The sequence below is a fragment of the Leucopleurus acutus genome (genome assembly GCF_964270905.1).
Source record: "Leucopleurus acutus genome assembly, chromosome: 12".
Taxonomy (NCBI): domain Eukaryota; kingdom Metazoa; phylum Chordata; class Mammalia; order Artiodactyla; family Delphinidae; genus Leucopleurus; species Leucopleurus acutus.
Window position 1 is genome coordinate 46,698,358 of NC_139154.1, and position 15,873 is coordinate 46,714,230.

Here is a 15,873-nt window from a genome sequence, read left to right on the forward strand (position 1 = left end):
TCACTCCCATCTTTCCTCTGCAAGGTATGTTACTATTTTTTGTTATTGATTTTTTTTTTTTGCTGCAATAAACCCTCTTGTTTCAGTCACAGCAAGAAACAAAAACCCAAACAAACAGAAAACCCCTCTGAAAAGAGTAGAAAACAAAAGGTTTGACCGAAAAAAAGGGGGTGGGAGGGTGGGGAGGGAGCTTGGTTTTGTTTTTAAATAGGACTGAAGATTAACATTGAAAAATCAGGAGATGATGTCCAACCCTTTTTACAAGGCAAAGCCTTCCGGTATTTCTGCCTCTGTGGGGTTTTTTTTTTTTGTTTTAAATTCCTTTTCCTCTTCTGGGTGCTGATACTTCTCTCCATCCTCATGTTCTTGGTATTTTGTTGTGTTTTGTGTTTTTTGTTTGTTTGTTTAAACCTTGTTTCACTACCTCGGTTTGCCCTCACGTCCCTTACACACAAGCAAAATATTCCTTCAGCGGAGCGAAGAGGTGGCGGATGACGGGCACGCTCCACGACCGGCCCAGCAGTCTCTGCCTCGCCAAGCGGCTCATGTTGGAGACGTCGGTATAGTGGACAGGGAAGCCAAACACCCTGGGGAGAAAAGGCAGACAGGGCAGGAGTCAGCGCCAGCCTGGGCAATTCTGTGTCCTTAATAACCTGTTCGAGACTCAGGCGCCCGGCTACTCTCTGTGGGTCTGAAGGTATGTTAAGATGATCACTGCCTAGAGATTTCCCACGCAGTAGAAACAGAGTTAGCGTTTGTGAGAAACACCTCCAGGACACGCTCCACCTGAAATTCAGACCCACAGTGGGTATCTCAACTCTGTATGTAATAAAAATACATCCCTGGTATCTTCCCCCGCAGAGAACGGAAGCCTCTGCAAGGGGGCCAAACCCTTGCCTGATGTCAGGAGTTCCTGCTTGCTCCGGCTGTCTGTGTAAATGGTCTTTTTGTCTGGCTAAATGGCAGTTACCCCAAGAATGAGGAATCTAGCCCAAGTCCAATCTGTGCCAAAGCAGGGTGCTGAGGCTTTAAGGCCCACCTGGTCCCACACTGTCCTGGTCTGCAAAGCACATAACATCAGCAAGTGTGACGCAGGGAAGCTCCTGCAGCCGCAGTGCTTCCTTGGAGCTCAGAAGGACCGCTGGGAGCCAAGGCATCGGGGGTTGATTCCTAGACGCCCCCCCTTACTTTAAACCAGGCTTACAACGCACAGGAGTCCTCCCCCAGGAATCTGCCGTGTTGGGAAATGCTTGGGAAAACCCACTGCTCACGGGGTATCCGCAGGGGATCCGAGCCTGGTGCAGAGGCGGAGATCCCTCCCACCCGCTCCTGCCCGACACCAGCGTGAGTGGGTACCTTTCCATTTCAGTGCACCATAAGATGTCCTCTTTCTCATTCATGAAGACGGGGAAATGCTGGTCTTTGCCCTGCTTTATGGAGTTCGACCTAGTAGTAATGGTCCTCACTTTGCTGAACTAGAAGACGAGGAGCGGAAAAGAGAAATGAGTACTCATCTTCTCCTGCCAGGCACCTGCCAAGGACTGGTGCGTCCAAAGGTGACAAGGCCTGGTCCATCCAGGGGCCGGGGTCAGGATCCAGTCGTGAGCCTCCACAGACCCCACTGCCCTGCTTTTCTTCCTACACTGAGGTCACCCGGCCATCCTCAGTCCAGTCCCACTGGCCAAGGGCTTGACAGACAGCAGCTTGAGCCACTGTCCTTCATAAGTCTCCTAAGAATTGTTTTTTCCCAGGGGTGGTGACTTACAGGCAAGAGGATGCCAAATTACTCAGGGGCGCAAAGGCACCCCTGGGGTGCCAGCAGCCCCAGGAGGTTTCTCCAGAGAGAAAGGGAGCTTCCACATCACAGGAGAAGCTCTGCTCTGAAGGCTCGTGCAATAGGTCCTGGCTCAATCATTCAAAAGCCGTAGCAGATGCAGGGACCTTGGCAAAGACGTCTTAGTGTCTGCCTCCCACAGGAGCAGCGGGCGAGCTCAGCACGGAAGGGCTGCAGGCAGCAAGGATTCCTGACCTCTCCCCCGGCCCTCCAGGCTTCCCCCCCCCGCCGCCCGACCCTCCCGCTCTGGCCAACTGCATGCACGACCCCCCACTCCGTCGCATCCTCTGCAGGCGGGACACACAGCCCTGGTGCTGTTCCAGCCCGTCCTGCCCTTCTCCTTACCCCCAGCAGAGGGCTTGGATGCTGGGCTAACCTTGGCTATCCTGCCGTGCTCCAGACACTCCTGCAGCTCCAGCTTATCATTCACAGTGGATGCCAACGGCCTGGAAGGCAGAAGGGAGAGAGTAACAACAGAGACCAGGACGACGGCAGGGGTGCACCCAGGGCCCTGACCCAGCAGCCATCTGACTCACACGGGGGAATCAAAGAGGACCCCGTCACCCACGTGCGTCGTAACCCCCCTCAAACTCCCCAACACATGCGACATACACTGCAGCCACTCACAGACACAAGTCCCCCAAGCATGAATCCTTAAAGGTAAATTCAAAAGTGGTCTCAAACTACAAATGAACTGACAACGCCTGCCCAGACGGGGAAAAGCCCAATTATTTTTAAACCTGTTACTTAAAAATAGACTGAGTCTTAAAAGCACCCATCACAAAGCAAGCTTTGGCATGACAGAATGTCCTGTATTTCAACTACGGTGATGGTTACATGGGTCTGTACACTGGATGAAATTCATCAAACTGTACACCTGAAATGTACAGTTAGTTAACTAGACAAATTCTGCACAGTCCCCAGAAGACTAAAATTTTGTGACACGGAACATGTCACTTCTCAGAGGGCAGACCAGATCACTAAATATCACCTTCGCTGCTGGCCTTTTCTGACATTTAGGATTACTTAATAAAGGTTTCACAGAGCGGTCCACCATCTCTGCATGGGAACCACCCCAGGACCCATGGTCAAATCGCGCCTCCAGGCTCCTCCCTGTTTAGGCGCATATACACTCTACTTGGTCCCTCGCGGTACCTCTGCTCCTCCTGGCAGCTCAGAGTTCTAGAATTTTAGAGTTGGAAGAAGCATGTGAGAACAGTCCCCCCAAGGGCTGTCAGGGTACGCTGAGTTACTGGCTCCATAAAAATACTGGACTACGTAAGCCAGTCCATTTTTCCTGTACGCACAGACATCCATCCCAGGAACATTAGGGAGACACCGAGACAGTTTTCAGGTCAGCTGCCCACTGTCCCATCTCCTTCCCAGCCAACAAGCCCTCGCAAAAGACGGCAGCTTTGCCAAACAGGTATGAGACGGGGGAAGTTCCTAAAACTTCATGCTATTGCCAGAGAGGCAGATTAGATGACTGAGGCCAGGTTAAATGATGTTCCCAATCTGTAGGTGTACCAAGGAGGCTTAAAATCCACACTCAAAACATGGTGCAAAATATTTCTTTCCGTAATAGATATCTAGATTGGGTGGATCTCCCTCTGCTTTTGAACCACTAACTCTCAACCAGAATTCCTTTCTTCACATACGCCTTTTTATAGTACGATTATTACGCTGAAGAAATGAAATTTTCTTCATTCCTGGACATTAAAATCTCTGTGTACCCTAAACGAAGAGCATCCTTCCGAAAAAGGACTTGAAGCCAACGAAGTGTGTGGATAGTAAGTGGAGCAGGGCCCTCTGAGCTGCGAGGTGCCTGCTGCCTCGAGACTCTCTCTCCTGGAGCCCGATGTGGCCCAGCTGTGTGCACCACTCTCCTTCCCATCCCCAAACACATCCTCCACAGCTTTACCTCAGGGGACTAGGGACCAGCTGACTCTAGACACATCACCAACGTAGGAGAACCAACCATATAACTCAGCAGCACGATGAGTCCTCTTCTGTGTCAAGAGTGTGCTTTTTAAAGGTCCCATTTGGGACCACTAGTCCTTGGTTTCTCAGGCAAGTATTTTCTACACCTGACTCCCCTTCTTCCTCAAGGAAAAGGAAACAAAGAAGAACACGGCAGAGCAGCAAGCTGGTCAGCAGGGGAGGCTGGCCCCCTCCTCGGGGCGTCATCCTGCCTGCAGACACCCACCCGCGGCCACCTGGGCACGGAGCTCTCACCAACCTGTTCATACCGGGAAGGTTCCCCCAGAAGTAGCGGGCCCTGTGTGCAGCCGACACTTCTTTGGCATCAATCATCACAGGGTTGGACTATAAAACAGGACAGAGGTTAAAGATGAGTGAGAGAGAAATGTAAGAGTGCCAGGAAATTTGCTAGTTTAGAGCCTCAAAGGCTCTTACTTCTCTCTCTCGAGAGGCCACACTGGGAGAGCCTGAAGGCCCCAGGAAAAGCTGGAATTAAACCCAGCTACGTTCCACACGCTCCCACTGGAACAGTCTAGACCCGCACAGTCCACACTGCGATGATGGAAATGTTCTATCTGCACTGTTCCACGTAGTGGCCACTAGCCCACCAGCTGCAGATGGCGGAGTACTCGAGAGGAGGCTGGTGTAACAGGAATTTTAATGTCAATTTAAATGCCACACACGGCAGATGCCCACCACACTGGACCACACAGCTCCAGCTCGCCCGGAGGCTTTGAGAAAGAAAGTTCCAACGAGTGTGGACGTGTTCGCTGTAGTACGTCCACATTATGAGCCAAACACACCAGCCTGAGGTGTTTGCCCCCAAGACCCGGGAGCACAGGCTCGGGCTCCCAGACTGCCCGCCCCAAGAAGGACTCTGGCTGCAGAAACCCTCTGTGCACAGCCCTAACCAGGCTCAGCAAGTTGGGACCCACAAAATGGGAAACAGAAACCGAGATAAGCTGTGTTTTCTTCCCAGGTGCCATAAAGCATCCGTCACGGTGCCAGGGAGCGAGGACAAGCCACTCTGGTTGGGAAAATTGCTTCTGGTATCTCAAAGGTTCCCCCAGGGAAACGCCACGCAGACCCCCAAGCCCAGGAGTCTGACACTCCACCCTGTTTACAACAGTCAGGTCCTCCAAGTGCTGAGGCCCACACCCACACACCACCTCTTACAGTGAGACCACAGGTTCTGTCCAAGGTGTGCTTCCTCCCTGTCTACTTGGGAAGCCCAGAGCTTCCCAAACGGGCCCCTTGCAAAGCGGAAGTCACCAGTCCCCAGCTCCACAATGCAGATGAGATAGGGATAAAGCAGCAGTCCAAGGTAGAAGCCATTAGTGAGCTGACCAAACCAAGGGTGCTGGCTATACCTCGAGAAATCGCGAGATGTCCCTCTTGTCACTAACGCCCATGGCCACCACATTCTCAAAGAGCCAGAAGAAGGGGCGATCATCTCCCTCCTTGGGCCGCGCATCATGCAGGAGGCGGTAGAACTCAAAGAAGAGCCGGCCAGTGCCCTCTGAGAGGTCGGAAGAGAAAGCCATCAGCTGGGGCTGTCTGCAGGAGACAGTGGTGTGGCCCGGGCACGGGGAGGGCAGGGGAGGACAGGGTCGTTGGGAGTAGCCGTCCCAGGGCAGAAATATCCAAGTAGGAAACTGACGTGCGAAAGCACCAGCTCAGAAGGTGGAGGGGTGAGTGCAGCACCTACCGTAGAGTCCCTTGCGGGCAGGGTTGACGATGGAGAGATCATTGCAGGGACTGCCCCCAATCACCAGATCGAACGGGCCCCACTCCTGGATCTGGGAGGATAAAGGTAATGTGATGGGCCTGATGTCCGGGGACAGAGGCAGAAAGGGAGAGAGAAAGGATCTGTGAATTTAGCAAAAAAGTATTTTGGCATGGGAGAGAAGAGACCCGGCTGCTTTGAATGCTCTCTACATACACACGTACATTCGTATACACACACGCGCGCGCACACACAGTGCAGCCACAGCCAAGTCACTGAGGCTCTCTGGGCTGTTTCCTAAATAATAAAGGGAAAGGACTGAACTGGACCATCTCTGAGGCCAGTGGGGAAACCAGTGTGCCCCCAGCAGGAAAAGCAGCCACTCAGGGGGGACAGCGGTCCAGGCTGGGCAGCTGAATGAAAGGTACTCTGTGCTCTGCGCACCTTGGGCAGGTGTCTGGACCATCTGAACCCCTCCATATGCCCTTCAGGATGCCTGAGGGCCTGTAGTTCGAGGTCGACATGGATAACTGGAAAAGCAAGGGGCCACTCAGGCAGGATCCCGCCAGATCCCCCCCTCCCCAAAATGGAGGCTGGCGAACCTTTCGCCAGCAGTACTGGGAGGATGGGAACCTCACTGCAACCCACAGCGCTCCACTCAAGAGGGCCCGGAAACCAGCCAGGCCCAAGAAGCCTGGCCCCCAATTCCCACTGGAATCTGCCCCGATCCTCTAGAGACAAGGAGGGAAATGGAAGAGAAGGAGGGAGAGAGTTCAACGGGGGAGGGGGGGAGAAAGGAAAAGAGCAAATGGACAAAATGAGAGGAGCTGGCGCTGTCCCCGGAGCTAAGTGACGTAGAGAAGGTGGGCGGGGCCATGGCGGCACTGACATACATGCTTCTGCGTGACGCTGCGGACGTCCCCGACGTACATGATCTTCCCCTGGTGCCGCACCATGCCCACCGTGATGGAGTCCTCGCACACCTCAGAAGCGATGTAGCGATCCACCTGAATGCCCAAGTCCTTCAGCACCAGAAGCCCTGTGCCAGCCAGCAAAACGCACCGTCACTGGGTCACCTCCCTGGCACCCCAGTCTTTGCAGGGGGTCCCTCGGGCCAGCCGGACACATGGGTCAAAGGCAGGCCCAAGCCCTACCCTGCCCTGAAAGCCGCAGGAGACTTCTGGATCAAACTGGAGTATCAGTAACAAGGACATCAGACAGGCTGTTACGTCAAGGCTCTTTCACACCTAATTTGATCTACTCAGTAAATAGTCAAGACAGGACAGCAGGGGGTTTCGGGAAGCAGGGACAACAACAGGTGACTTTTGGGTGGGCTTTGCTGTTTCTGTATCTTGCATACACTGGTCCTTCCTCAGTCCTTCTATCACCTCCTGCTGCAAAATTCAACCATCCGTCAAGACTCAAGGTAAATGCCACCTACTCTAGAAAGGTTTCACTGAGGCCCACCCCAGCCTACAGCCCCCGGGATGGCCTCCCTGCCTCTGTAAGGCCCAGCACCTTCTGAGGCGGCACATCCTCCACCTCAGAGCAGCTCGCACGCCTGAGCCAGCCCTTCTCTTGGGTTGCAAATGTCTTCAAGACAGAGTGGGCGGTCTCAGTCAGCGTGTTTCCTCCTGAACTGACTACTCACACTTCCTGACCACGGCCCTTCCACAAAGCCTTGCTGAACTGAGGCAAGGAAACAGAACAGGCCCTGTGTCAGGAGACACAGCACCATTCCCACTGCTCCCCAAAGACCTCCCCACAAGGAGCCTGCACGGCCTCTTGGGGTGTGACGTGGCTTAAGAAGGCTTCAAGGTCCTAGCCCGGGAAACCAAAGCTGTACATTAACTCCTTTAGGTTCACATGACATCAGCACTGAGCTGGGAACAGAAGACAGACACCTGGCCCAGGTGCCTTCCCCACCCTCTGACCAAGGTCTCCGGGCCCAGCCTGCCCATCTATCTCCCTTTGGTCCCATGAAGACAAGTTCTAAGGAGGACTATTTGTTTCCTAAGGACTGAAGAGCCTCAGCCTTGGGGCAGGGCTGAGGGGGGTATATGAGTATTCACGTCAAGAACCACATGAAATTAAAAACAGCGGCTACGCGGTGACCCGGGATTCCCTAAAAGTTAACGGTTTAAGTATATAAAGACGCATGTACAAGGATGCTTGTCAGAACTGCTCAGAGCGGTGGGGAAAAAAGTAAACAACCCAATAGGGGGTTCATTAAATAAATTACGGTAGTTTCCCTCCATAGAATCCTAGGTAGCATTTATAAATAATGTAATTCTATATTGGTTGACATGAAAAACCAGTCACGATATCATAAATGAAAAGGCACGTTACGACACATTTTACTATTTACTATGCATTTTACTATCCTTTTGTCTTATTTATCTATCTACATATAATTATATAAACACACACATGCACAGAAAAAAAATTCTGAAATCTAAAAATGTAAAAGGACATATACCAAAATACCAGTCATAGGATTACGGGCGATTTAAATATTCTTTAGACTCTCTTGTTTAGAGTTTGTTTTTTCACTGCGACTTATAATCGAAGCACAACAGGACTGCCTATGATTTTGCTTTGGTCGCCAAGTCTGTCCTTTGAGGTTCTGTGAAAATCTTCCATAGTCTCTGACCAGCGATCGCTCTATCCTCTGCTGGAGCGCCTCCCTCCCACTGCCCCCGTTCCCGCCCCCCGACCCCGGCCTCACGTCCCCGGTAAGGCAATGCCCACCAAACATGCTGGTGTACCACTTAGTTTTACTTTTCATTGAACACAGAAGTTTCCTCCTTACGGTAATATTTTAACAGTCGTAACGTTAACTGTCACTCTGTTTTGCCAAAGTTATGCACACACAGTCCCCTGAGCCCAGCTCCCACGTCCCAGGACGAAGATGCCCAAGACTCTCACCTGTAGCGATTCCGTCAAACAGGGACAGCACCCGGATAGGCTTCCTCTTCTCGGCTGGGACAGGTGGGTAAACCTTCGGAGGGTCCTAGGCAGCCAGCACAACAGGCCAGGTGAGTGTCCAGGAGTGTCCTACAGACCCGCACGCGGGGCTGGCCAACCGGCCAACTGTGAGCGCTTGGGATTTCCAGACCTGCACAGCCCGCTCGTGGCTCAGGCCCCGCTGCCCGGCGCCCAGGCCCCCGACCGACCGAAGCGCTCTCGCTCTGGTGGAGTCTGCCCTCTGGCTTTGGCAGGCGGGGGGTGAGGAGAGCCACCCTCGGCCCAGCACTCACGAATTCCTGGTCGTGGTTATTGGCGAAGAACATCTGGAGCCGAGAGGGCCAGTCTTCTCGCCGCCGCAGCAGCCCGTAGGTGCCCTTGTGCCCGCACATGTAGCAGTTCCAGGGGTCTTCCTTAATGGCTGCCTGCGCAGCTCCCGGCCCCACCAAGAGATCCACACATTCAACGCAAAAGCACCTGGAAGGAAGCCCAGTGGGGCGGAGGGGACTCTCACCCCAAGGCCAGTCCCGGATGGAGTGTGGCCGCAGTGCAGGGCAAAGAGGGAGGGCCACTACGCGCGGGGGCGGGGCCTCACCTGCAGCAATTGTTGTTCCCGCACATAAGCACCTCGCGCCCCCCGCAGCAGATGGTGCAGTAGGACTGATAGCCGTCATCATCATACTGGTACGCGCACTCCAGGAAGCAGTTCTAGGGAGCACGGCGGAGGCTCAGAGACCACCGGGCAGCACCCAGGCCAGCCAGGGTGAAGGCAGGCTGTGAACCCAGCCTCTGGTCTTTGGCCTTGAAACCTCGACACAGAGCCCTGGAGACACGACCCCGCTACCCATCCAGCCAGGGTCCAGCCCAGACCACAGATCTGGGAAGGGGACACCATGCCTCCCCACTGCAGTGGACAAACCAAGGAGAGGCGCGTGGGAAGGCCTGGAAAAGAAGGCCTGCACCGCCTTGTGGTCCCCCGCGCCCAGGGCACAGGGACCCACCCATCAGTCTGTCCACGCCCACTTCACACTAGCGACTGTGACACTGTGAGCCCACATCTGGGGACGTGAATGGGGCTTCAGAGGGGGCAAGGATCTCTCAGAGGAAAAGCAACAGCAAGTCAAACGCGTGAAACCCAAGGATCCATTTTATCAGGACTCTGCTTCAAGAACAAACCTCGGAGTCACCCTCACAGCTATCCCAGGCGCCTACAGCCCAGAAGCCAGGAGGTGTGGCCAGCCAGGGGCCTCGTCTCTGCTGGGTGTGCCCCTACCTTGCAGTTTTGGCACATTCCTCCGATGAAAAGAGGGTGTTCCAGGGTGACGTTGAGGCTTCCACAAGAGATGCAAATGTCTGGAAAACAGAGGAAGCAGAGTGAGTGTCACAGAAGGGCCCCCTCCCCGCTTGGGCCGAAGCCCAGCTCCAGAAAAGCTATAACAAGGGGCGTGCTGGAGCAGCGGCCAGAAATGAAGGCAGCAAAGAGTCTGGGAGGGGCCCCGTGGAACAGGGAGGCAGCGCGGCCCCGATCTCAGGAGCCCACTCATCTCCCTGAGCAGCAATGCCGCCTTCCAGGAAAGGCATGGTACGAGGGTTAAGAACCCGCCTTGAGAACGGGGCCTGACCCTGTGTTACTCTGGAGATGTCCTTGGGCAGTCAACCCTTAAGGCCTAGGCCCCTGCCCTCATCCTTCCTGGCCCTGAGGGCCCCGAGCTGGACACACCATCACTAGGCCAAGGGAGACAGATATGGGATGCACTAATGACCCCCAGATGAGAGAAGGTGAGGAAAGGTAAAAGGGCAAGTTCAGATCCAAGAGAGGCCACCCTTATCTGACCCACTGGAGTGTCCCAAACCCTAATGACCAGTTCCCACCACCGACAGGAAAGACCGTGGCACCGGAAGATAGATGTGTGTGTCAAGCAGGCTGGAGGTGGTGGGACATGAAGGACACATCCTGTCACCAAGTACTGATGTCCCACGGCATCGTACCTTCCTCGGTACCTATAGTACTCTGTGCCGGCCACCACCTTAGGGCCCAAGTGGAACAGACAATTGACTTCCCAGGGCCAAGGCCCAGCTGCCCCCTCAGGACTCACCCTCGATGTTCCGGCACTTCTGCCGCACCTCGTACACCAGCCGCTCTGCAGAGGGGAGGAGAGCCCGGCGTCAGAGGAGGCCTCGAGGGTCATGCCCATTCCTCTGAACGCCGGCCTCACCCTGCCGCTCTCTCCAGAGCCAGGCCAACTACCTCTTGTGCGTTCATCAATTATCTCCTTGACCTTGGGCTTTTCAGTTGTGCTCTTTCGGGGCTTTTTGGCTGGTGGGGGCGGTGCATAGGCAGCTGCCTCGGGTTCAACCCACATGTCTGTGTAAACTTCTTTGTAGGGGTTCTTCTCCTCTGGATCGGGAAAGCATGTGATGAGGTCATGGTTACTGGCTGACGAGGAATCCCAGCTCTCTTCCCCTGGACCATCTACCTACAACGGGGTGTAGCAGGGTGCGGCCCGGTGCCCAGCTTGTTCCTAGCTCCCAAGTCTCTGGTGCCAGCAAGCCAAGGGGGAGCAGGTTGTTCAAAGTCCCAGAGTGGCACTGGCCCTACCTGGCCCCAGGGAGGGGGAGACGGCGGCCATTCCCACTGCGAAGCTTCATGGAGGAGGCCTTGACGGCCCTACCTAAGCACGGCTTTCCGAGCCTGGGTGCGGAGCTGCTGGTGCACCTGCGTTTACCTTCTGGGGGCTCCAGGCCCTTGGGACCGGAGGGCTGGAACCCTCCCAGGGCCCATTCGATCATCTGTTTGTTCTGCACCTCCACGGCCTTGGCAGTGTCGCTCTCGTCGCTGTCGTGGCACATCGGGAACAGCTTCCCCGCTCGGCTGCTGGCCACCTGGAGGGCAACACGTGTGGGGAGAGTAGCGAAGGTGGGCTCAGGCAAGAGGTGGGAGAAGGTGCAGAAAGGAGACAGGTAAGGAGAGAAGGAGGCCCGAGGGCCTCCCAGGCAGACCCTCTGCCCAGGCCTAAGCCCTGTGCTCCAGCTTCCAGACCAAAAGTGGTCCCTGCCGTCTGAGCTCGCCCTGCTGAGTCCCTCGGAGGGGCACTGACCTGCAGTACTTCGTAGATGGCCTTGCGGTACATGGGCTGCTTGTTGTAGGTGGCCTGGTGGAAGGCGCTGCAGAAGGAGCTCAGCGGCATCAGCTTCTCCACACACACCTGAAGGCACAACCCGCCCTCGTTTGCTCCTCCTTCCACACTCACCGAGCACCCACCACTTGCCTGGCGTGGTCAGGGGTGGGGGCATTAGGGCCCGGTCTCTGCCCTCAAGAGGACCGGATGCACCAGTAAATAATTACATGACGTAAAGGAGGAGTCCAAGCCCCGGTGTCGGGGAGGACCTGAATGCAGGTGGAAGGGAATTCTGGGTACAGGGTTCCTGGAAGACATCCGACTCTCGTTTGGAGTGCAACCTAATGATCTCAAGGGCTTCCTCCAATCACACATATACAGAGTGGGGACGAGCAGAGCCCCCTCCTACCATCCCAATTCCGAACCACGCCCCCAGCCAAAACCAGAGGCCCCGGGACCAAGACCCCTTCCTCCCCGCCCGCCCCTGCCAGGCTACCGCCAAACCCCAGGACTCACCACTGAGAACTTGCCATCTCCGAACCACATGACCCAACGGGTGCCTTCTGCTGCTCGGCTCCGGCCCGTCATCCACCAAGACACAATGCGGCCTGGCCACCAGGAGAAGCCCCGCAGTTTCCCCCACACCAGCTCCCCAATGCCAAAGCCCCGGCCGTCCTGGAGCCCCAAGGAGCACAAGTCATTACATGGTGGTCACGAGGCCCTGCCACCCTGATTCCCCCCAAAGCAACCCCAGCCCTGGGCATCTGAGGGTCAGGACAGCCAGGAGGGAGCGCCATCTGAATGGACAGAGCGAGACTGGAGAGACAAAGAGGCCTGGGGTCGGGTAGAGAGAGCAGGACGGGAGGAGCTGGACGAGGCAGGTGAAGCCAGCCGCTCACCTCGTACTCCGGTTCATCATCAGCTGCTTTGGCGGCGTTCTTGTCCCCAGCGTCAGCCCCCACGGGCTCAGGCGTGGTGGCCACAGTGGGGGATGCGGGGTCGGTGGGCTGCTGCACAGCAGGAGGACTGGCCTCCTCCACCTTCTGAGACTCGGTGGACCCCTGGTTTTCTTCGACAGCATTCATTACTGCAATCACCTTGGCTTTCTTCTCAGCCTGGGGAAACAAGGAACAGAAGTTACCTTGAGCTGACACTCAAGGGGCTCTTCTCAATCTCTCCAGGGTCTGGAGACAGTGACAGAAGGTAAGGGGCTGGAGAGGAGTTCTTCCCTCATCAACTCAACCAGCTTGCCACGGAAAACAGAGAGACGTGAAGTTGAGAGGTGAGCTCAGATCACTTGGCTCAACGCCAGCCTTCTCTGCCTCCTAGGAGATCTTCCTCCCTCGTCTAACCTTCCTCAATTGTCAGCATCATCAGTTGCCCATCTTCTGATACGGAGAGATCAATTCTATGCAGATACCAACAATGCCCCTTAGATTAGGCACAGGCCTTGGCTCCAGCCTCTCCTATCTTACTCCCCGATCTAGAAATGGATCCTCTTGTCCTTTTCTCCATAGTTTTCCTGGGCAATCGACCCCTTCTCTTCCTGGTCTTGGCTTCCAGACCACAATTCTAGTTTTGTTGTGATACGTAACGAAGAAATCACTGTTTTGTGTTCAGAGCGCACGGTTCCTTCCCCCTCTGCTCAACCACCACGAAAAGCCCCAGAAGAGCTTGCCTGCTCCCGTGCTCACACGCCATCCTGGAGTTCTCAGGATCACATCTAATGTATGTTGTCACCAGATTCTACGCCTTCTTTCTACGTGCACCTTTCAGATCCATAAATACACTTATTCTTTCAACAACTATTTAGGGAGTCCACAGTATAGCCAGGCATCCTCTCTGCCATCCCACTGACAAATTAATCCAAACCCAAGTATTCTCCCAATTTGAACAGCCTCCATCCTTTCACTGTTCACCATCTCATGCTCATCTTTCAGGCTATGACCTGCATGCCCATTCCTTCTCCAAACCTGCTCCAGTATTCCCATCACCCTGCAGAGGAGAATGAAATACCTGATACTTAGCTCTGAGGGCCATTCAACCTAATCTCACCCATCTCACCCCAACGGCTGAATCTAGGACACGTGGCCCTCAAGCTTCAAGGCTCTGCACCCGTTTTCACCACACCAGATTCAAAGGGAAAAAAATCCCACCTTCAACATGAAGCTTTCCCTGAGAGCTTAGAGCTGTGAATACAAACCCACCCTCAAGATTACCTGGAGTATAAGACCTCTAAGCTGGAAGTCACAGCATTTATATTCCTGTCTTAGCCTTGCAACTAATTAACAGCCGACTTGGGAGCAGTCCCTTGAGTTGCTCCACCTAAAAAGGAGTTTGAACTGAAGGATTTCTGTTAACCTTTTCTGACTGGTTGAAGAAGTTGACGTATGTATGTATCAAGAATTCCAAGGCCTCTTCAAAGCCTGTCAATGGACCCCCAGATCCCAGGTTAAGAACAGCTCAATGGTCCACTGTCTCTTAGATTCATTTTATTTTGATCTATCTTCAAGTCTTTGCCTCCTGGCCACAGACCAAATCTGCTTCTTGTGGCAATTCCTAAAACACGAGGATGGAAGTCTTAGTTCTTTCTCTGACTCAACAAATTCTAAAATGGGATAAAGCATCCTTTGCCCCCAGCCCACAAACAGCTGGGACAGAGAGCTCCGAGGTGGGGTGAGGGTGGAAGAACGCAGAGGACCTGCTCCTCCCTCCCAAGCCCCACCCTCACCTGGCGGATCCTGCCCCACCCCTTCCTAAAATCTACCTCCTCCTCTCCCACAAGGTGTGCCTAGGTGTGCACTCAAGCCTGTGGGGAGAGAGGTTCTCTCTCAGAATTGTCAGCTGCGGCTGCGCTATCCCAGGGCCAGATCTGCTCAGATAAATGCCCTGCCTAGCAGTCTCTGCTCCCTTCCCTCCACCATGCCTCTGTGAACTTCAGGGACGGCCGCTGACCTAGACCAGGGTGCTGCCTTGGGTGGAAGGCAGCACCGTTCTGCCAAAAGACCCAGTTTCCAGGGGCGACGGGCCCCCTCAGCCAGAACAAGGTGCGCAGGTGGCAGGAGGCGGCAGGGGGAAAGGATCCCAGCAAGCAGCGCTGGGGGGGCCCGGGGCACACGCGTCGGGCTCCCCCTGGCCTCCCCCAGTCTAGAAGGCAGTCGTGCCTGACATCACCCTCCTCACTCCCCCTCAGCCCCTTTGTCTCTCTTCTCAACCCCTCCACAGTGAGTTCCTGAACATTATTCTTCCCCCACAACTTCCCCCAGCTTGTCAGACGGTGCTGCTGACGGCTGTTAAGCGCCCCCAACCCAGTAGGTGCAGGAGAACACGCACCCAGCATGGTTTGGCAGGCAGGGGAGGAAGGGGCCTCCACCGGGACAAGGCCAGCAGGGGTGGGGGAAGGAAGAAGGGGGTGGGTCAGCAGCAGGAGGCAAGAGGAAAGGGGAAGAAGGGGGGAGAGGGTGGCTGGGTGGGGGAGGGGCTCATTAGAATAGACTTGCCTAGGGCAGTGCGGGAGGCCCCTTTTCCACGTTCATGCCAACCCCCCGGACAATAGGAGAAATAAGGGTTAACTCTGGGCTGGGGCTTTTGGGCTAAAGGCTCCCCCCCACCTCAGTTCAGAAGGTCCTACCCCAGAGTAGCCAAGAGACTGGGCAGGATCAGGAAGACACCACACCAGCCCCACTACGGCGGCTCGAGGAGGCCACTTGGCCTGGAGTTTGTTCTGCCTGGAGAGCCACTGGTAACTCCACTCTGGTGGAGGCATGGCCTCCCCATCCAGTCCCATCTCCTCAGGCAGCTGTCCCGCCTCCACCTCTCTCTGCGACTCAGGCTGCTTCCCATTCCAAAGGTCAGAGGTCCAGGGACCCACGCGGACCCCGGGCTGTCCCAGGTGCCTCTCCCATCACAGGCCGGCGTCAGGCCACCCCACAGCCCCCTGTCACGGCCACACTGCTCCCTCCCACCCTGACACCACTTTTTTCTGGCGGCCTGACGGTGGCTCCCAGGAACAGGCAGGAGAGGAAACTGTCCCTCTCAAGAGGCCACGAGCTTGGCACGGCCTGAGGACGGCGTGGTCCACCAGCCAGGAACACAGGTCAGCAAGGAAATGCCAACAACCCATCTGCCAGCCAGCTCAGCAAAACCGCCGCTGCTAGCCCAACTCCACGGGCCGGGGCCTGCCCCCAGCCTTCGCTGACCACTGCCCCAGGCTCACACCAGGCCTGCTCTTGCTGGCCCCTGAGCCG

At 55.4% G+C, this 15,873-nt stretch overlaps 1 protein-coding gene across 1 annotated transcript in view; it reads right to left on the reverse strand.

Moving 5' to 3' along the window:
- Positions 1–272: 272 nt before the first annotated feature.
- The window catches only part of DNMT3A (DNA methyltransferase 3 alpha), a 37,333-nt gene continuing 21,732 nt past the window's right edge, over positions 273–15,873 (reverse strand). The window contains exons 2-18 of the mRNA XM_082851402.1: positions 12,526–12,741; positions 12,143–12,301; positions 11,606–11,713; positions 11,234–11,390; positions 10,756–10,905; positions 10,604–10,648; positions 9,781–9,860; positions 9,103–9,215; positions 8,801–8,984; positions 8,469–8,553; positions 6,434–6,579; positions 5,523–5,613; positions 5,185–5,333; positions 4,074–4,159; positions 2,211–2,280; positions 1,357–1,475; positions 273–587 (exon numbers count right to left, since the gene is read on the reverse strand). Coding sequence (XP_082707528.1) covers positions 446–587; positions 1,357–1,475; positions 2,211–2,280; positions 4,074–4,159; positions 5,185–5,333; positions 5,523–5,613; positions 6,434–6,579; positions 8,469–8,553; positions 8,801–8,984; positions 9,103–9,215; positions 9,781–9,860; positions 10,604–10,648; positions 10,756–10,905; positions 11,234–11,390; positions 11,606–11,713; positions 12,143–12,301; positions 12,526–12,741 — 2,100 coding nt within the window. The 3' untranslated portion in view covers positions 273–445. The remainder of the gene's footprint in view (positions 588–1,356; positions 1,476–2,210; positions 2,281–4,073; positions 4,160–5,184; positions 5,334–5,522; positions 5,614–6,433; positions 6,580–8,468; positions 8,554–8,800; positions 8,985–9,102; positions 9,216–9,780; positions 9,861–10,603; positions 10,649–10,755; positions 10,906–11,233; positions 11,391–11,605; positions 11,714–12,142; positions 12,302–12,525; positions 12,742–15,873) is intronic.